At 42.2% G+C, this 21,779-nt stretch overlaps 2 protein-coding genes across 3 annotated transcripts in view; one reads left to right on the top strand and one right to left on the bottom strand.

Moving 5' to 3' along the window:
* Window positions 1–6,430, bottom strand: part of si:ch73-173p19.1 — a 9,497-nt gene extending 3,067 nt beyond the window's left edge. Inside the window, exons 1-15 of the mRNA XM_017406625.3 lie at window positions 6,179–6,430; window positions 5,533–5,639; window positions 5,295–5,434; window positions 5,054–5,214; window positions 4,783–4,941; window positions 4,228–4,678; window positions 3,129–3,245; window positions 2,522–2,612; window positions 1,926–2,149; window positions 1,588–1,830; window positions 1,382–1,480; window positions 1,109–1,302; window positions 853–1,027; window positions 607–763; window positions 378–531 (exon numbers count right to left, since the gene is read on the bottom strand). Coding sequence (XP_017262114.1) covers window positions 378–531; window positions 607–763; window positions 853–1,027; window positions 1,109–1,302; window positions 1,382–1,480; window positions 1,588–1,830; window positions 1,926–2,149; window positions 2,522–2,612; window positions 3,129–3,245; window positions 4,228–4,678; window positions 4,783–4,941; window positions 5,054–5,214; window positions 5,295–5,434; window positions 5,533–5,639; window positions 6,179–6,199 — 2,493 coding nt within the window. The 5' untranslated portion in view covers window positions 6,200–6,430. The remainder of the gene's footprint in view (window positions 1–377; window positions 532–606; window positions 764–852; window positions 1,028–1,108; window positions 1,303–1,381; window positions 1,481–1,587; window positions 1,831–1,925; window positions 2,150–2,521; window positions 2,613–3,128; window positions 3,246–4,227; window positions 4,679–4,782; window positions 4,942–5,053; window positions 5,215–5,294; window positions 5,435–5,532; window positions 5,640–6,178) is intronic.
* Window positions 6,431–10,491: 4,061 nt separating this feature from the next.
* Window positions 10,492–21,779, top strand: part of slc4a2b (solute carrier family 4 member 2b) — a 34,594-nt gene continuing 23,306 nt past the window's right edge. Inside the window, exons 1-2 of one of the 2 annotated variants that reach the window (XM_017406756.3) lie at window positions 10,492–10,567; window positions 10,712–10,808. The gene's annotated coding sequence lies outside the window, so the exon portion shown is untranslated. Of the gene's footprint in view, window positions 10,568–10,711; window positions 10,809–20,800; window positions 21,094–21,779 lie in introns of those variants that run through there. The other variant, XM_017406757.3, reaches the window with a different exon arrangement.

The raw sequence follows: 21,779 nt of genomic DNA, 5'->3' as shown, positions 1-21,779 counted from the left end.
TAATCATCAAAATTAAACGAAATAAACATTTGAAATATGAGTTTGTATGTAATGTATGAATATAATATACAAGTTTCACTTTTTAAATGGAATTACTGAAATCAATCTACTTTTTCATGATATTCTAATTTTATGACCAGCACCTGTACATCATCAAGTAATGAATTCATGACAGTTCAGATGCACTGGGGTTTTCTGGTCATGTGTAAAGAATACTGATCATCCTAACGGGTCTCTTTTTGAGTGAGAATTGCAAAATAATTATCCAAAGATTAAGAATACAGCAAGTTTACTCCTGAAGTCAAAGCTACACATTCTGAGAACAAACTCGAACAGTTTCCACGCAACTCAAAGCAGTTACAGAAACATTAAATCACCTGAAGGTGCGGCAGACAGGTGATGAGTTCTGCCACGCCTCGGCTGGTAACCGTGGTTCGGTCAAAACACAGCTCCTGCAGCTCCTGCAGGCCCCGCAGCGAGGGGAGCCCTGCATCCGTCACCTGAGTGTTGCTGAGCGACAGCTTCTTCAACCTGCACAAAACGCACACACCGCCTTTCAGTAATCGCCCTCGTCCTGATCGCGGCCAGCCGAAGAGCGAGACGGACCTGGTCATGACGGAGAGCTGGTGCACTCCCTGGTCCGTGACTTGGGTGTAGTCGGTCAGGTCCAGCTCGGCCAGCAACGACAGCCTGCTGAGAGCGGACAGCCCGCTGTCTGTCACCGTGTGGCGTCCGGGCAGGGTGAGGTGCGTCAGCTTCAGACCTGACAGGAAACCAAACGCCTCACAGATTCAAACACTTCACATTTCTTTCCCTCCCTCATTATTTAGGCTTCCCTTTTTGTTCACAAACCTGAGATGATCTCAAGCGTGTGGTTGCCATCCGTTACAGGGATTCCTCCCAAACTGAGAGAGGACAGAGTGGGATGAGTGGCGAGGCTCTTTAAAGACGCCTCGGTGACACCTGTCCCATCCAGACTCAGAGTCTGAAGGCCGGGCTTCTCCGCCAGGGCCGTCACATCCTTAACCTGACGCAAGAAACACAAAATAAAGACATGACACACCCAACTCTGAATGCCAAAGTCTGATCAGGCGAAAAGCTGAAGTACATTGGTTTGCTTGATGCTGAGAAGTCGCAGTTGTGGCACACAGGTGGGGAGCACGGCCACCGTGGCTTCGGTCACCGCCGTCTGGTTCAGACTGAGCTGAGAGAGACCAGAAGGAGCCGACTGGAGATACGGGACCATCCCAGCATCTGTCACTTTGGTCTGATCCAGGGACAGGAAACACAGGCTCTTCAAACCTTAAAACAGGGCGTAAATTTAATGAACACGTGTTAAATGCAACGGCTTAACCAAGAAGAGCTCGTTCTGAGATCTGACCTGCGATATGCTGCAGGCAGGAGTCAGTCAGTTTAACACAGGAGGCCAGGTTGAGGGTCTGAAGTTTGACCAGGCTGGGCAGGACTGACAGGCCGGAATCTGAACAGAACCAGTTTACGGGATCAAGAAACAGCAGCAGACTCTGACCGGACGTTTGGCCAAACGCAAAGGCGCTTCCGAACAACATGCAGGTGTCAACTTCATACCCGTGATGAGCGGAGAGTTGACAAGACTGAGGTGCTTCAGCGCCGTGAAGGCCCGTAACTGCCGCAGCAGCTCGTTGGTGCTGTAAGGGTAGCAGTTTAGGACAAACTTCTGCAGCGGGCAGCCGAAGAAGAGCTCCAGGGTGCGCGGACGGAGCAGCCGTTCTTTAGACATGTGGTTGAGCAGGAGTTCTGCCAGCTCCGGGGTCAGGCCTGCCAGACTGCTGCTGTACTGCATGCTGGGCGCTGGGAGGATTGAAACAAGAAAAGGAGACAAACCAAAATGCATGACGTGCAAAGACAAGGAGACGCGATTTCACGCCGCTAAGGGCCCGTCCTACCAGTCATGAGGTGGACAGTTGCTCGGGTGGCCAAGGCACAGAGTGATGGCACATTTGGTGTCCTGAAGGGTCTTTTGGGTGGGGACGGGTGTCCCTGAGAGGGACTGTGGTCCTCTTGCTGCGCAGCTCTCTGGAGACGCTCCACTGCAGCCTGTCCTGCAGCTTGGTGTGCCACTGGTCCTCCCGCCTCCTCAGGGTCAGGTGCTTCCTCTTCTGGAGCCTCTCTAAAAAAAAAAGAAAAAAAAAAAAAAAACAGAATCAGGCCCATAAATCTATATTATTAAAATTTTTTTAACAAATCTCCATTCAAATGCTGCAAAAGAGTGACAAATGTTCAAATATCTAAATGTTGTTTAAAGTTAATAAACATAAAATCCACAGTGGCATCCACTACTTTATAAAACAGCATTTTTGGTATATAAAACATGACTGTTAAAACTTTTTAAGATGCACACAAACAATGCAAATCCCTCCATTTTATTTCAGTGACACAAATGGGGGAAAAAAAGCCACATATAGATGATGTCGCTCCAATGCAGCTGCAAGTCTCTTGGGGCAAACTTGCGTTTCGGGTTGTATTCTGTCAGAAAACCCACCTGAGTCGGTTCCCCTGCTCCGGCCAGTGATGCCGGGGCTCGAAGCCTCCTCGAACCCTGTTCTCCGGAAAGAAAGGCAGCCGGGGCATTCCTGTGAAAATAACACAACGGTAATCCATACAGATGTTCAAAACACATCAGCCAGACTTCTTTGCAGTGAGAAAGAAAAGGAAAAGGAAAACACACCTCGAATGATTAACATTATTGGCTTGAACCAGAATCTACTGTAAGAGCTCGTTTCCTTCTTTCTATATCACAGCCACATGCTCTGAAGCAGCCAATGTGATTGGCTGAGCATCTGTATGTACGTAGGCATCTCCGCTCAGTGGCGGGGCTGAGCAGCATACTGTATGTTTGACACAAGGGGGCATTCACACACACACACACACACACACACACACTTCCTAATCTTCTTAAATATGACACAATCGCAGGGCATTGAGTCTAATCTTCTGTATGAAACTGAAAGATGTTTGTTGTTTCTCTGTAGTAAGAAGCTCAACCGTTTCCAACATGGGCGTGGAAAAACTTTTACGCAGACCGAGGAATAAACAGATTACTGATCCCAGAGGGAAACTCAAAAACATGTCGATAAAAGGAGCGGCACCATTAAGCACGTGCGGTGGCTCTTCCTCTTCGCCTTCGTCTTCATCCTCAGCTTGTTCCTCTTCAGGCTCGACGACAGGATCCTCGGCGCCGCCGGGAACCAGCCTCTGACCTCGCCCTGTCAAAACAGCAGAAATGTCATCCAGTTACTCTCAGACTCACGTTCCACTGATTCAGCCTACAGAACAAAGGCTACCTGCAAAGAAGAACCCCCAAACCCTTTTTCCCCCCTCAGCTGACTCCTACAGGATATTTCTGAAGAAAATCCTGTTTTTTCTCCCACTTTTATTTTAATTCTGACCATCTGAGACAATTTTCTTCATGCACAAAAACAACTTTCACAGTGAATTTGACCAGATTTGTTTCTGTTTTTTGTTTATTTCCTAAACTGCGACAAATATTAAAAACTAAGCTCAAACAGAAAAGAAAGAAATTATTTTTAGATTACAACAGAAGAAACAAACAGCAGGAATATGACGCAGCATCAGAAACAAGACGAGTCTCAGAAGCTGAGCTCCAAAAATAAACCCAATGTTTTCCTGGAAGCAAATATTAACCAGAAAACCACTGATTTTAGCAATTTAACTGACCCTGCACTTCTTACTTAATATTGATCATTATTTTTTAAAGCACAAAATGCTTCATTCTGGGAATGAAAGTTCAGATTTATACTGAAACTCTGCTGATGTTTTCATTAATTCTTCTGTTAATTAATTTAGCTTCCAAGGAGGCAGACTATCCTCTAATCTTTTAAAGTGGTCTTGATTAATAGTTCTTCATGCGTTCTGAAGGATTGTTTTTCTTTTTTCATAAAAGACGTGACTCCCAGATGCATTTCATCTGCTGTAGGTAAATTTTTAGGGCTGGCGCTTCTTCTTTTGTCCTCCACTTGGACACTTTCCTCCTTCCATGATCCTATCATTGTTCAAATGCAAAGACTGGACAGAAAATGGGTGAAAAAGCAGCTAAAATCTGAATAAAAAGCTTTAAAAAGACCTCCAGAAAGCTCAGCTTGATCAAGACGCATTTAAAAAGATTACAAGAAAGTCTGGCTCTTTAGGAGCTGAATCTAAAGAAGTTGGGAGTGATTTCAGACTTACCCCAGAAATGAGATGGTCCAGACAGCGGAGGATCAGCTCCAGGTATCCCAGCATAATTCACCGCCTCCCCCCACACGTCGTTAGGCAGCAGAGGTGGTAAAACAGGCTCCTGCCCTCCTGCAGCTTCCTGAACAGGCATGTGTGGTTGAGGAGGTACAACGAGCGGAGATGGCTCATTCTGCCCTGCCGCGGGGGTGTCTGCGGCATTCGGTGGGTCCTGAGGCGTCTCCGGAGGAGTGGTCTGAATGCACAGTGCAGCGTTGGGCGTGAGGCCCAGAGAGCGCAGCGAGCACGCCAGCTCTGCCTCGCCGAAGCGTTTTCGGGGGAAACCCTGGAGGAGGGAGAAGGAGGGCAGGGAGGGGTGGCGCCCGCTGATGTGCTCCATGACGCTGCGCAGTGAGGTGTCGGCTGAGAAGCGCTCGCGCATGGACTCACCGGACGGCAGCCGAATCTGCGTCGACACACAAACGAATGGTGTTCAAACGAGAGCAAAAATGTCACTAAAATTTGACGAGTTCTCACAGATCTGAAATAAATGTTTCCCTGCAGCCTTACCATGAGGACGCAGTTGTTATGGACATTTGTCTGAATCTTTCCCCCGAGTTTCTGCCCCTGATCGCTGGGAGGAGTCGTCTCTGAAACAGAAGTCGTCTGACTTTTCGCCTGCAGGGTTCTCCGATCCTCAGCTATCCGCTTCAACACCATCTCACGCTCCTGACAGAGCAGAACACAAAACGTTCTTTACTAAACATCAAGACTGGACACTAAACTTCAATGGTTTTTTATCCTTTAAGTTCTAAAACACTGTCATCTGGCCGGTGTCGACCTGTATCTTTTGCTTTTTCTTGGCTCGGACTTCCTGAGCAACTCGTTGTCTTTCTTTCTCCTCAAAGTCGCTCTTGTCTTGTTTGAGCCGTGACTCGACCGGAGGCGGATCAGGGGACTGGGCAGAAGACGGCGAGGACTTCAGAACCAGCGACGAGCACGCTGAACAAAAGCAACGAAACAGAAAAGGGTGAATCCACTTGTGTGACGCCGCATCCTTCGGTGAAGCGGAGCCGTGTTACCTCTGCTGTCAGGAGAAGATGCAGGTGACGCAGAGGCGCTTGCTGCTTCTTTGGGAGGGTTGAATGCAGAAAAGGCTGTTTCGGCTGGTTGCGAGGACTGCTTCACCAGCGTGTGCCGTGGATGCTGACCCTGTAAAAGCCTGTAAGCATACAGGAAGAGCAGACATGCAGTTGACAGAAAGACGAGGCGTGAATAAAGACATCTAATGGGTGTATTTGAAAGTGAGGGCTCACTAACCACTCTGTGGCCGCTGTCACAGAAAAATGTCCTGCCTGCACAGCTGCCTGGATCTGATCTTCTGTGAAACCCATCTCACTGAGGATGAGGAATAACTCCCCGATTGTCTGCAGAGAAAAACAACACAACCACAGGTCACACAATAGCAACAAAGACAAGTAAACAAAGGCTGACTTAGCTACATTTTTGTACTTTTTTTCTTTAATTGTTATTTTCTGTGTGGATATATGAACTTCAGCTACTTTCTGAAGGCCTTCCCAAGTTTTTTCTCTGGTTTTTGGATAGCTCTGCTTCAACAGACTGATACAAATGCTCAATAAGGGTGATAGTGTTGCTCCTCATGCCCTGGTTTGCCTTTAAACTCTCCCAGCTCCAAGTTAATAAACACTTTATGAAGTTTCAGGAGTTAGCTTGCTATTTTTTCTTTAAGGACACACAAGGTGACTCATAATGGCTGACAAGCTAATGCGAATAATGTTGTCATTTTGGCACAACGAGGCTGTAAACAAACAACGCAGGAGTTAGCACGGGAGCTAACAGATAGCTGGGAAGAAAGGCTAGCTTGGAGGCTAAAGCTAACAGAGCTAGCAGGCTAATGTTCCTGCACAGTTTCGGGTCAGACGGAGACAGGTTGTTCGGGGCTTACCTGAGAGGCAGAGGAGCTCATGTTACTGCAGAAATATCAAAGAGGAGCTGAGGACAACCAGTAACTTCGTCTTAGGGAGCTATCTGCAATGCTAGCCACGCTGACTGACCTCTCCTCCCCCCTGGCTAACAGGCTGGCAGAACATCAACAACAATCCGCCTATCACCGCCGCAGAAGGACGGGGTTTTCTCCAGCAGGCAGCAGGAAACAAATCCCATTTATCCCTTAATGAAGGACAGCTTTACACCCCAATCACCCTTGACCTTATCAACGACTCCTGTGGAGATTTAGTTCACTCTGCGAAAGCTTTTTATTGAACACCACGGAAATTAATTTGAGCATTAAAACAACGAAACATCGACAGGTTACTAAAGCAGGTGATTCAGGGGTTAGGTAGCGTTTATTCTGTTCTGAAATTACCCTTAAAATGTCGTATTCTAGTAAAATATATTTAAGAATGAAAGAAAAGACGAGAAAGACCTAAAAAGATTTAAATATTTCCATGTAACATAAGTTAATTTGCATTAGCAGCAAGCCACCAGCAGGTGGCAGCCTTACACAATTATTAAACTCCACACAAAGGTTTTTTTTTTTAAATTATTTTTTTAAAGGTACACATTGCAAAGTATGAACTCAGACATACAAGAAGGTTATCCTAAACCGTATAAAATGGTGAAGTTTGAAAGAGTTTTCTCCTGTGGTTTACTAGATATATCAATGCACAATTCTGAAATGTGGGCATGCACTCAATGTAAACAAAGCGCTCGTCAGTGTTTGTGCAGGCAAGAGAAGATGTTTAGGTAGAAATATGAGATCAAATCTGCTGCTAAATGCAAAAGGAATGAGAACAATTCAACATTTTTTTCATTTAAGGACACATTAGCCGTCAATATGAGGAAAATATTGTCTGGAGTTTGTTTATTACTGTACAAACATTTTGACATTGGTGTCAAACTTAGTTACATGGGAGGCCAAAAACTTGGTCATTCTTGTTCAATGTTTATAGAAAGAACATACGCTTACACTGTTTTTTAAATAGAATATGAATTCCTTTTACCCAAGACTTATTTTATCAAACTTAGAATCGTCATAATATACTGATTAAATTAAAAAGGATTAAATTTAAAAATACATAATTAACAATTATTTCTTAAGCTATTATCATTGGTTTTCATTTATCATTTTCGTAATTCTTTGAATAACAATCCATTAAATCAGCTTAAACAATTCTTTGATCGGTCTTATCTGGAAGCCATGTCCAAATCGAAGTTCACCGAAAAACCAAAAGATTTTAACTTTCTTAAATTCAAAGTTGCCTGAGTTCCATGAGATGTCAGCTCTAAATGAGCTTGTTTTGTTGAGCAAAATGAAACATGGTAAAGATTTGATCTGTCACAGATTGTGGAGCCATTTGTAATACATTAAAAATGTTATCTTGAGGGCCGGATAGAGCTGTTACCGGGGCCTTATGTAGCCCTCGGGCCTTGAGTTTGACACATGCAGTGTAAAACATTAAGCCTTTCCTTAATTCGGCTACTTCTCATAGATAACATCTGGAAAACAACCACTTCACATTTTCCCTTAGATTATCTAAACTGCTTGTCTAAAGATTTATGATTGTTTTGTTTCTTCCCACTCAGCAACCGAGCCAAGAAAAGCCTACTTTGACTTAAACACACTTATAAAACACTTAACACTTAAACATTTAAATGTGCTAAGGTATTTATTAGTTTACGACAAGCAATAAAATCCACTCAGACTACCTAAACCTACTCTTCAACCACATCTCAAGCATTTCAATTGTTCTTTTAATGCTAATATTTCCCCACATTCATTCACTAAGGCGCCTCCTCTTCAAACCTTTCTGCCACACGTTTCAGGGTGTACGCCTGTGACTCGACTCATTCTGCAAATCACTGGCGTAAAACTTAATTAAATCTTCGCCAACTTCAACACACGTGTAAAGCTGGCAGCAGAACACAACCAGAAGGTTGTAAAAGCCATATATTAACATGCATTATTGGGATTTTTATGATTAAAAGGCTGTCTAAATAGTTAGAGGAGAGAAATAAAGAACGATAAGAGGAATCTAGGCACCAGGTTGGATGATAAAACACCTTTAATGACTTCAGGCTAAACGACTGAGGCGTTTTGACTGAAGTAACTGAGTAGCAGCTGACGCCACTCGAGATAACAACGCCATTTAAAGCAGATAAGGTTTGATAAACCTCACAGACTGTTAGACGACTTAATGTGATCAGGAGAGGAGGGGAAGAAACTGAAGAGTGACACAAATTAAAGAGGTTATTTAATCAAAACATAGGAAGCAGCTCTTTAGATTGTTCTCTACATGTATTGTATTTATTTTCCATCCTTATTCCAGTTCAGAAAATGACTGGCAGTGAGTTTAAATGGATGACAGATCCAAAAAAAGAAAAGTTCAAATGCATTTATGTTTTTACTTCCAGGAGGATGTGCATACTGTGCGTCTTGGGCAAAATAGTAACATAATGAGGATCGGTTTCCACAAACTTCATTACCACAAAGCAGAAGCTGAGCGCGCTTTTTAAGAGCGGCGTTTGTGGCGGAGCGTTTTAATTGGATCGACTCAGTTAGGGCTTCTAACGAGAGCGACGGGTTAATGCAAGGCTGCAAACGAGGCCTTAATGAGGGGAAAACAAGAAGCAGGTGTGGAGGCGGTTAATGATCAGCTATGTGAAAGAGCTGAGAGGATGTCAGCACCGTCAGGGAGGTGTAAAACACAATCTGATCATCAGTACAAACATATTTCTTCATAAACATGTGAAAAAATAGTCCTTTTAGAAAGGACGATGTGCTGCGAACACTGTAAACTCATTTGAAATAGGAGATATAAATAACTTTACCCTGACTGAGAAGTTCAGATTTTACAGCTTGTCTAAAGGTTTATTTTTTATCTTTTATTTAGGACATTTCATTGGTTTTGTGGCTGGTATTGACTGAAAAACATTCATTTGTAAATTATTCAGCTGTTTTTTTTTCAGCAAATGACAAATTTGTGACAAAAGGGTGGCAGCGAAGCTCAAAGGAAAGGGTTACAAGTCAGTGGTGAGAGCAGCCATGTTGTATGGTTTGGAGACAAAAAGACAGGAGACAGAACTGGAAGTGGCAGAACTGAAGATGTTGAGGTTCTCCTTGGGACAGACAAGGATGGACAGGATTAGGAATGAGGTCATCAGAGGTACAGCACAGGTTGAAGGACTGGGAGATAAAGTTAGAGAGTTAGAGTGGTTTGGACATGTGCAGAGGAGGGACAGTGGGTATATTGGTAGAAGGATGTTAGAGATGCAGCTGCCAGGAAAAAGACAAAGAGGAGACATATGGATGCAGTTAGAGAGGACATGGAGGGAGTTGGAGTGAGGACAGAGGACCCAGAAGACAGAGTTAGATTGAGGAGGATGACTCGCTGTGGCGACCCCTGAAAAGAGAACAGACGAAAAAAGAAGAAGAAGACTAAATGACAAATTTATCTATATATAGTTCAAAACCGTATTAGGCTATTCAGTCATGTTTTTCACATTTACAGAAAATATAACAAATTGTTACTTCTGAAAAAGGTTAAAACAGCTCATATTTGCTATTTTTCTGGAACATAAAACACTCAATTAGCCCCCCTTTCCATTAGTCATAATTAGTCATAATTTAGGGTTAGAGTGATAAAAAAAATAGGGTGTCAAAGTTTTGTCAAAGGAAAGGTGAATATGAATAAATGTTTTTCTTTAAAAACTGTACAAATTCAGGAAAATAAATAAAACAAAACACTTAAACATGTTCAAAAGAAGCAGGAAGAAATCAGCATTTGTTCTAGAGTAAAACTTTTCTTAAATAAATAATTAATAAAATTAATAATACATAATCAGTCCGTATGGTTTGATTGTATTTTAGGCATCAGTTTCTTGTCTTAATTAACTTTTGAGTAATTTAGTTTCGTATTTTATTATTTTTATATTCGAGCTCGTGGGAAATTTTACGGAAAGACGGCGTCACGCAGAAATATGAATCATAGTCTACGCAGGCGCAGCGTGGACTACTTAACGGTAGCGGTGGCAAGCGTCACGGAATAAAACCGGAACTTAAATGCTTTGCCTTCAAAATAAAGTCTTAAAGTAGCGTTCGATGCCAATTTGGCACTTTTTGTCCACTTATTTGTTAATAAATATTTGTCAAGTTCCCTTTGAAGCCATTTCTAAGCGTTTAATTTAAACGTGAAGCTAAAGCGTGCGTGGTCGTTGCGCGTTACTGAACTTTTATTTTAACTTTTTGCCGGAAGTGGTGGTAGTTTCACCGTTGGATGATGACACGCACGTTGAAGAAGTAATTCAGAGAGTTCAAGTCGAGTACCAGGCACCGGTAAGTAAAATACCCGCAATGTGTGTGTGACCGTGAGCCTCTTAAGCTTTTGGCTCAATGTGGAGACGTGGTTTTTGAGTTTTACAAACCAGGCGCCGAGCGTTGACTCGTTTTTTTTTCCATTTTTTTTCTCTCTGTGGACAGACTCGGCGTTGACAGCCTGTAGCTGCCACACATGCATGAGGAGTCCCGAAGACCCACCGGCGGATGACTTGGCTTTGCTTTTCGGCTTGTTAAACAGGTATGGTAGGAGCGGTGGGGGACAGGGGTTGGGGAATGTCTGAACAAGGCGTTTTCTTGTGGTTGAAGCCCTTTTCGCGCATCGCTGAGTTGACACCGATGATGCTACTGAAGTTCCCCATAGCAGCTAAGGACTCCTCCTCCTGACAGCAGCCACATGGGGCTCACGTTGATGAGGTAGTCCACATAAAATTAGATTGTTTGTCTTTCTTATAATCAACTCTGAACTCACCAGGGCAGCTGGGAGTGGTCGTCCTTACTCATCCCATGGCTCAGGGGAGCAACTTGCTGTCTCCCTGGTCAGTGGGTGACATACTGACACAGATCTGTCCCTGGAAATGCAGCAACTTTTAAACCATTTTGAGTGGATTTCTTTCTGCACGTGGCAGCTGAACGCAATACTGTCAGGTGGCACGCTCAGGGCATGTGCTGAGGATGACTCTCAGCTACTACCACCCCAGGTTTGAGCTCAACATCTGCAAAACTCAAGGAGTTATAGCCACTTATTTGTTTATGAGTTGCTCAGCAGCAGCCATCTTGAACCGAGTTGACTCCAAACTCAATGATTACTTTGTGTGAGTTTCATTAGTCCATTCAGTGGTTCATGACATATTTTGCTAACACGGCAGACAGACAAACCGAGCACACAGGCAGGGGCAAAAACGATATCACCTTCAGCTGCGGGCGATAATAATAATGCAGTATTGTATTCTTAAAAGCTGTCTTGATCAGTCGGCCTGGACTCTCTGGAGGTGGTCCAAAGCTATTCTTTGTTCTTTGGCTGCCTTTTTTTGCTCAGTTACCTGATTGTTTTCAGAAAAACTTTGTTTTTTTTGTTGTTGTTGTTTGTTTGTTTACGCCACACAACTCTCACCTATGAATCGTTCAGGCATGAAAAGGTGCCTCACCTCCAGACATGAACTAGTAGATGTTACCATCCTTCTGACACAAAGACACAAACTTGTTCCCATTTTTTTTGTTTTTGGTTGAATCTGTGAAAAAATGCCAAAGATAACACGGTTTGAATGACCCATGTCTCGGGGGAAGGTACAGGCGTTTCTTGATCTTGTTTGTTTTTTTGTAAATCGTGTTTGTGGATGCAGGAAGAGATTGAACCCATGTGTTTCTTTCCACCACAGAGACGGGTCTGTTTTTACACAAAGCTGCCCGACGAACAGAAGATGAGGCTCGTTTAATATTTTAATCAGATTATGCACTAGATTATATTATTATTCTTTTGTTAAAAGTTTCTAAATTATTTAAAGTGCTTCAGCTCTCTGGGATGGCTTTTTGGATGTGTTATGTATTATGTTAATGTGTTTTTGACTTGTCTCCCAATTAATTTAGTTAAATGTGGGATTTTTTTTTCTGTTGAAGTATAGTTTCAAATTAAAACATTTAATTTTCGTGTAAAAACATGATTTATTTTGTAATTGTATAAACTTTTCTTACATAATCACAACTTTTTCGTAAATAAAAAGGTAAATATATTTGAATCTAAACCCTAAAGAAGGTAAATTACATCAAAATAAACGTTTTAGCCTTTTTTGTTTTTAGTTGTGGACCAACTCTGATTTGCTTGTTGGTAGTTAAATAATAAATTATGTTAATTTTCCTCTGATTTGGCCAATTAAAAGCTATTTTATTAGCATTTTTTTGTCCTGGGGGAATGTGTTAGCAGCCAGAACGCGACTCGGTCTACATATTCTCTGCCAGCATTCCTCTCCTGGTTTAATTGTTGCTTTTTCTCATTACTTTAATCCTCCTCTCAGCTCTCAACACAGTTAAAACAGTCTGTTCCTTTTAATGGAAGTAAGCTGTGTGTGATTGGTGCGAAAGCAGCATCAGATGATAGCTTCTTAATGAGAACTTGACGCAGATTTGGACTGACAACAGACGTTAAAAAAAAACAGTTAAACTCAGCATGATTAAAAGCTCGTTTATCTTTCAGCTCACTGTGAAACAGAAACGTACAACTGGAGAAAATCTCATCCTAGTTTATCTTTTAAATTGAAATCTATTGATCACATTTTAACCCACTAGTTGTGACTAAAGCTTCCCAGAGTCCCCCCCTCGTCCCCTCAGTTGTGTGTTTGTGGGCTCGATGTCAGGACATGGCATCTGGCAGGACAGGAAGGATGTGTCTCTTCTGCTGACTTCGCCGACATCATCTCCACGTGCGCTCCAGGTTATCTGAGGCGCCCGTTCACTTTGATGCGGAGCCAAGACTCCGGATTAAGTGATTATCTTTTCCTAGAAGGTTTTTAAAGCTAAACGAAACAAACCACAGTAATGATTTTTTTTTTTTTTTACTCGTAAAACTCTGGGAGCACTTCAAGGACTCCTGAGAGGGTGGAACCGGACAGGTTTACCATGGTTAATCTGATCTTATTATGAAGTAAAAAAAAAATAAGATAACAGGAGTGGTTAAGTCTTTGTATCGCTTATTCCTGCGCGGTGCTTTAACGCGTTCTGTGATTATGTCTTATCTCTGTAGTCACGGTCTGGACTTGTATTTGTTTTCCCTGGCCTCGGTGCAGCATGGCGGACAGATTTATTGGGCTGATTCGTGATGACGGTTTTGCTTTAGAGGAAGAAAAATGTCAAAACTCGAGTTGAGCAGTGTCTTCACATTCCTGTTGTGAATTGCTTGTTCATGCAGAAAAGAAGGAAGAAAAAAAACCCTGATAATAAGCATTTTTTTTTGTTTTTTTTTTAAATGGGCTCCCTGCTCTGTTTGTTTTACCCTCTGTGAGGATTTACAGAGACACTATTTTGTCTATAAACACATCATGCTCTAAAATAAGTCAATCTTCAAGTTAAGCACTACTATTTTTGTCTTGTTTACCATGTGAAATAATGGTTTGCTCTCTTTGCATCATTCCCTCGCAGTTTTAAACATCTTTTACTGGCAGAAGTCTCCAGCTTGTATTTTATCCCGTTCAAATTGAATCGCACCGCGCTATTTCCCAGTGAGAGAATAAACGCTTAATTTGTATTTGACTGTGGATTTTACGTCTTTGTTGTGTTTGTGAGAGCCTGTGGGGTGTATTTTATTCCCACACCTGAGTCTCGGTAGAGTAAATACAGTTATTAGCAGCGCGCCAGGTCAAAACTTCCCATTTGTTGTGTTTCTCTGAGAAAACAGCTTCACCTGATGCAACCTGACCAGCTCTGGTTGTTTTTTAGGAGCCACACCCTAACACTGCTGTCCCTTGATGAAAACCAGTCTCTGAGGGCCGTAAAGAAAGTTCAGACTGTCCACAAACGATGGAGAAATCGATCTCCGTTTTTGCACTGTGCTCTTCAAGAGCCTCGGGATTGCAGCGCTGCAGCTTCATAATTGAGACAAAATAATAACCTGATTATTCCCTGCAGAGTCCCACGGTCCTGAAGGTGTGCAGGTTTGTACTGCGTTTCACTTGGATGACATTAAAAGAAACAAAGGGTGCTTTTATTATAACCGGATTATGGGCTGATTCCGCAACTGACATTTGAGCTTTTAAGACTATCAATCGATATTATTTTAATCTTTTTGTCTTTAATGGATGAGAGCTAATGCGTGTAGTAATTTCACAATTAATCAATTGGTTCACTGTAGAGTTGAAAATCATGCTCCTCTTTTGTGCTCAGGGGGTCGAATCGAAGAGTTTAGACACAAGCCTCGAATGAAACAACGCAAAACTAATGAGAAACAGTTTGGGGACACATTGTTTTTTTGTGGATGATGGTTTACAAGAACAGCTTTTCCTCTCAGGTAGCACGTTAAAGGCACTGAAACATGAAGAGAATTATGTTTATTTTCTTCGCTACAATGGCTCCTGTGTCAGGGTAAGCTATTTACAGGCAGCAAGGGATTAGCCAGTTCTCAAAACTGATTTGGGAGAAAACAAGACAGAGTAACGACGTACTTTGACAAAGATCCAACTGTGAGAGCCGAAGCACCTGCAGAACGTCAGGTCTTGTCAACTTATTGTTAGTAACCACCAGAGGTGGTCCAAATAGGGACGGTTTGTGGACTGATGACAAAAAGGTTTGGCGGGACCATAAAACTGAGCTATATTTTTTGTCTTTCAGCTGTTTTTTCACACTGTGTTTCATAATGGCACACGTGGAGTGATTCCACAGGAGAGAGGCTGTAGCTGAAGAAGCTGAAAACCTTAATGTTGGATATGGCAGGTGGGGGTTAGAAAACCATGTCGAAGTGTTTATTGCCTCAGCGACTACTTCCTACCATCTCATGTCTCCACAATGGGTGCATGAAGGTTCAAACCAAACACCGGGCCTGTTGTGGTGCCGCCTATTTAAAATAGTGACAAATTTTCTTATTTTGAAACCACAATATTGGCTGATGGATGAACCTCTTCACTGCAGTCGAGGTGGCTCTAAAATTCCCCACACAAGTGAGCATCTGTCAGGCGTAGATGGGGCCACCTCGTAATTTGCATGGCTCAGCAGATCTGGTGCTAACACGATGGTGCCGGATACCGACGGACGGCTTCTGAGCTTCTTTCCTTTCAGCGATGTGTCCTCGGCACCGTGTTGGGCACGTTGTTGCATCAAACATGCGTATTCATTGCTGAAATGCTCTACTGGCTTGTTGTTTTGCGTTTTGTCACATTTCCAGTGCTTTGGAATGAGATGTTTCCAGCCTTTTCACATGAATAACACAGAAGAGCTACAGAATATTATGAATATTATTGAATATCACAATGACTGTTTTCTTCACGCCTTATCTTTTCTTTTATCATGACGCTCACACTAACAGATAAATTGGCTGTGAGCATTTAGAGGGGACCCATCTGATGTTATCAACATACTGTGTGTATTGATACTTCATTGGCGAATCCCGTTCACAATTTGTTCCCAAGAGTTGCAGCCCGTTGAGACACTAGCTTAAATGTTGCTTTCCATTTTTATTTCTGCATGACAGAACAATAGGCAGTTATTGTGCCTCATAAATCCGTCCTCGGCCAGAGAACAGGTGCCATCTCAGCCGCGATCACAGCCGCTGCTGCTTGAAAAGCCTCAGATGAGACAGAGTGAGATAAGCGCGGACTTCATGCAGCTGTTGGCTGCGTGAGCACAATAACAAGCACAGTCCTGTCCCAGTGTGGGATGCTGCCAAATCCCGAGTAAAGTTAATGTGGCCTCTGGTCTGTGAAGAGTGGAGCCGGGAAGTAGAGACGACTCTGTGTGTTTAAGGAGTCTGAAGGTGGCGGGGTGACTTTTAAACCGCTGAGCTATTTTAGGCTGAAAGCACTCAGAGGCGGCGGAGGGAGGATGAAGCTGTTAGTATGGCAGCAAGTCCAAAAAGATCTCCATGCAGGGGGGATTCACAGTAAATTGAGGTCAGTCTCTGCAGACCTGGTTGAACACAGGATGTGACCGAGTGAGTTTAAACAGGGTTTTGTCGAGCTTTAAAACACAAAAATGGCTGAAACTGTCAGTTTCACAGACCTTCTTAATGAGTCTCAGCTACACATCAAACTTTAGCTCCGACATGATGAGTGATGTGTGACGTCTCGAGCTATCACATGAGATCCTGAATAACATCATCATCAAGGTTTGACCAAAATGGCTGCAACTCTGTCGCTTCTCATCATAAAATAATCTAAGCCTAAAACTCTGTCTTAAAAGGCGGCGGGTGATATGCATTCCTTTAAGGAAAGCTAGGCCTTTAATTACCACTGTGCTGTTGGGTTGTAATTAGTTTTTCCTCACTTAAACTACTTCCGTTTATTTAATTTTTTATTTAAGAACAACAATATGGGCTCTGTGGGGTTTTTCTTTTTTTTTAATATTGAATTAGGAGAAGAATAACAGGAAGCTCGATGGAGACCTTCTGAAATGTGTTAACGCTTCAGATAAGACCAGAAAAACTGAAGGTGGGATGTTATTCTTTAAAAGTTCCATTTAATCGTTTGGATCAAATACAGTTTGCTTAATTTAACCCCATTTAGCTAAAAATATTAGGCCATAAAGTTCAATCTAGTTTACCATTAACTAGAGAAACAAAGATGCGAGAATGAGAAGCGTGGTTTTTATTCTTTTCGGGTTAATTATAGTGTGAAATGAGCGTATCAACTGGATGCTTTTATCCACACTTTGAAGTGGACTTTGTGGGTTTGAGCTGCTCGTGGCTTTAACGGCGTTCCTTCTCGCCGCAAGACATGCATGTGACTCCACGGTGCGCCTGCAGCGCCGGGGACAAACAATCACATCTCCCGCGCACGCTCTCGCATGTACACACACACACTCCCGCTGAGGCAGAGTATTTCTAGGCCCTTAGGCTGATATAAGCTCATGTGGAATGCAGAGCTCAGGTTGTTCTTTGTTCGCTGTAAAACATAATTAGTCTGGTGGCTTGTTTGACTTTAGGTGTGATTGATTGTGTAATAAGAGTTGATCCTCTCCCGATACAGTTTCTTCTTTTTTTCCTTTGCCAAATATGCTTTATGCTGCAGAGCACAGTGTGTATATCAGGAAAATCGAGCTACACGTTTCATGCATTATAGTTAGAAGAACATTCTGTTAGGTCAGTACATCAGGAAAATGGTCCTAATCAGTGGTAAAATAATCTATTATAAACATTACATTATTCTGTTTCATTACTTAAGTAGTAGTCTTCTCAGTAGTGAGTGCACCCCAAGGTCAGACTGTGCAGTGTTTTGGATAAACAACAAAAAATAACCAAGTCGGACTCAACAGGCCTCGACTAGCATGTTAACCAGTCATTTTATGACCGCACAATAAGAATAGGATGTTTGACCTTTTCCCTTTAAAAGGACAAAACAGAATGATTGCAGAATTGCAGGCACAGTGGTGTAGGCTGATGGTTTGGGCTCGCGTCACAGCCCACATAACCTGCGTGCTCTGCAGTCATTGAGCTGACTGAGAACTCCTCTGCGGACCAAAAATACTGCAGGTCGAGCGCGAGGCCATCTGTCTAACATCTGAAGCTTGCCTAAATACGTCAGAGATCTCGAATACGACGACAAATCTGGAACAAAGTTACTGCAATTAGCGAAGTTTTGACCACAACTCGGATGAAATGCTGCTACAAGAGCCGTACAAAAAAGATAAACCTCTAAAGCCCAATGAGCTGAAGCAACGGTCGGAAGAAAAGTAGGCCAAAACTTTACAACAACACAGTAGGTTTTAATAATACATGTAGTTTATCTGAGCCTATTACTATGTTTAAGTTCAGGTAAGGATTTTTTTTTTAATGTTTTGATGCATAAAACTTGAGAATTTATGAAATATTACATGAATTCTTAAAGTGACTGAACTTGAAACCTTTTACTGATGGTTTTATATATGTCAGTATATTTTAAATCCCTGGGACAACATTGGTTAATGATTAAGACCTATAAGGCAGCCAGTCTTTGCTTTTTCCAGGTATTTAATGCCCACATTGGGGAAAAAAAATCAATAAACTATCTGTGTAAATTCCTAAACACACCTTTAGGAACTATTCAGTTTTTAAGCTGATTATCTTATTTTGATATTAAAGTGAAAACCTTCAGCTTGTTTCTGTGCTTGGATGCTTCAGTTCCAGAGCTTTTGCAAGGATTTAAAGGTGTCCAACCCAAAAAAAACACATCCTTCTGTTTCTATAAATGAATTCATTGTTGTTGTTTTTTTGTCTGTGAGGTAAACGGAGGCTTTTGTTGCGCTCCCTTTCATGTTGCCCTTGACTTGCGTTAAAAACCTTTTCACTGCCAGCTTGTGTTGACTGCGTCTCGCTGTCTGACTTTGCTTCTCGTGTCACGTGAGCAAAGAGCGGACAGATATTTTGGGAATAAGTCGAGCACTTCCTCGGAAAACTATGTGAGGAATTGTCATGTGAGATTAAACAACAAGACATTTATGCAACTTTTACCCTGTAGTTGGTCCGTCCGGGTTTGTTTTCAGTGACATGACACCATTTATGGCTGGGCTGTTGGCAGATGGTGTCTGAAGATGGTTTTATGTAGTTTAAGGTTTTAGTTTAAGCTGTAGATTTTCAGTTTTCAGCTAGAACAAGAAGCTCTCAGAGCACAAACCTCCACCAAGGCCCCAGTGTGATTTTAAAAAATGGAGCCATCCGGCTCATAATCTGGATCAGCACCAAAATGTAATCCGTTGTTTTTGGTGACAACCCCAACATTTCCTGAAGATTTCCTCCAAATCTGTTCTTTAGCTTTTACCTGATCTTTGCTAAAAGACAGAAAACAAATCAACTTTAACAACTGGAAACAGAACTTTCTTGGTGGAGGAAACAGAAGGGTCATATGTGGGAGCAGAGAGAAGTTTTTAATAAAGGGGGTACTTGTGACCTTGACCTTTGACCCCACGAACCTTGAAATCAACAGGCATCATCTTTGACCCATGAGGTGTCCAGCTGTGCAGTTTGACGTCCCTACATTACACTGCTGCAGAGTCGGAGCACAAGGTCAACTGTGATGTTGACCTTTGACCCCATAACTTTGAAGTCAAGAGTGATCACCCTTGACCCATGAGGTGTCCACCTGTGCAGTTTAATATTCTTCCGTTACATGGTTGCATAGTTGGAGCACAAGGTCATCTGTGAGCTTGACCTTTGACACCCCTCCCCCATCACCTTGAAATCAACGATGATCACCCCTGACCCATGACACATTCCTGTCATACAGCTGCAAAGTTAGAGCGCGAGCTAATCTTTGACCTTGACCTTTGACCGGATCACCACCAAAATCTAATCACTTGTTCCTCGTATCATGTTTGACAATTCCTGGAAAATTTCCTGCAAATTTGTTCATAACTTTACAAGTGATCTTGTACAAAGAGAGACAGACAGACGCTACAGAGAACGTGACCTCCTTGGCGGAGGTGAAAATGAAATAAAACACGACGAACAGTTTCACCAACAGGTGTGTAATTCAGGAAAGCTTTCTCAACTCTGTAATTCCCCCCACCCCACCCCAGAAAGGCAGCATTTACCCTGTATGTGTAATTTCTGAAGTAAGACATTAAACAAACTGCAAATTTGCACAATTCCAATTTTTTTTTTTAATAACTAAAAAACTGTTTACAAGCTTTGAGCAGCAGTGAAAACTCACTGACGACAAAGTGGCAGTCATGTGATCGGAGTTCATCGACGAATAAACATCCTGTTCCCTCAGTCGTGTTAATCAAGTTGGGCTTAATATAATCTGACTTTTAAACCTAATCTTAAACAGTTCATAAGCATATTTATCAGAGGAGGGAAAATGGCAAGTTCTATGAAAACAAAGCGTGAAAAATGTGAAGGGCTTTGTATTTACGATGGAGGCTGATGAATGGATTTGAGTTAAAACCTTGTGAACCTCGGTGGTATTTCACGTTAATGTTGCTGTTTGTTTCCACATTTTTATGCGTTTCCTGTAAAAGCAGACGCTTGGTTGAACTCGCCCCTCCTGAAGAGTCAAGGCTGCTGCGACTTGTCTGCTCCACTGACCTCGGCAGGCTTTACCCATAATTCCTCATCAGCTCCTTTTTTCAGATCTGACATTCGGGTCCAGGTTTCATCGGACACGTTAATCTTTACCATAAGCGCAGAACAGCTTGTGCGTACTCTAAAACACCGCTTTAGGAGCACATACAAGATCAATTTGATCTAAAGAGAGTGTTCCGATAATTTGAAGTAGGGTTTTGTGGAAAATATCTCATTTGTTGGTTATAATATATATATTTTTTTAGATAAATCCCACATAAAAACACTTTTTTTGGGGGGAAAAGGGCTTTTTAGCTAAACTTGTTTGAGCTTCTTGTACACATTTATAGCCAGATGCAAGAAGATATCACAAATCAAACCAAACAAATAGAGCTAAACACAGAGATCTATATCAGTGCTTATGAAACGAGAAATATTGATCAGTGGAGTTGAATTTCTGCTGCCAGCATGAGAATGTGTGTGTGTGTGTCAGACACACACACAGTCTGAGCGAACGCCTCTGACTCAGTGTTGAATGGATCCTGCAGTCACATGGCAGCTTGTCAGCAGGCTACAGGAGGAAACATAATCCCGAAGAGGAAGGCTGCTGTTATCAGTCCCTGTACGCTGGTCTGAGAGGGCACTCTGTTTGACGAGAGGCAGGACGAGCCATCAAGAAGCTCCGCGCCGCTAACGTGCCTTTTGCCTTTTTTTTTTTTTTTTTTGTGTTACAATCTCTCTTTTCTCCCTCTGTTTGTTTTCGCCCTGCACTCTGACCAGCCCCTTCACTGCAGAGTTCAGAATTGCACTAGAATGTCTGCAGGAGCTTCTTTGCAGTAAGCACACGAAGGTATCGTACACCCGTGCATCTATTTTTGTCTTCCTTAGCCAGTTGTAATCTTTTCATCTTGTCATAAGTCTTACATTTTTAATGATTGTTGCTCTATTTTTGGTTTATTTTGTGCTTAAAACGGTTTAGGTGTTAATTAAATAACTTGTGATGGTATTTTTCAGTCCAGATTAACATAAACACAACTTCATTTTTCTTGTTTATATCACAAATTTCCCAATATCCTGTTGAGGTGAGAGCTGAGTCAGGCTTGGACCACGATGATATCTGACCAAGTGTAAACAAATACTGATATGCTCCACAGGTTAAGGAAAAATAACTGCTGCTGCTCATTTTACGCACAGAAACATGCATTTACTGCATTATAATCCTAAATAAGGATAATAAAATGAATTTAAATAATAAATTTGAAGACCATATTCCAGTAATTTCTCTCTAAAATTGCCCATGTATGGCTTTATTGGAAAACTTATTGCATTTTATTAAGAGCTTTGTTTTCTTAAACTGCACGCGCCGATCCATTTTGTTCAAGATCATTTCTCTGCTCCTGCTAATCACTCTCGTAGCTCGCACAGCTTTTTGTGTCGTCCTAAAAATGTGATAATTAGGTCCGTAAATTTACAACAGAATCCAGAACGAAGGAGGACTTTATCTTGACAGATGAAACGGTTAGGAAACAAACTATC

The sequence above is a fragment of the Kryptolebias marmoratus genome, linkage group LG21 (assembly GCF_001649575.2).
Source record: "Kryptolebias marmoratus isolate JLee-2015 linkage group LG21, ASM164957v2, whole genome shotgun sequence".
NCBI classification, from domain to species: domain Eukaryota; kingdom Metazoa; phylum Chordata; class Actinopteri; order Cyprinodontiformes; family Rivulidae; genus Kryptolebias; species Kryptolebias marmoratus.
The sequence above is the reverse complement of the archived record's forward strand: the minus strand, read 5'-3'. Positions and strand labels throughout refer to the sequence as shown.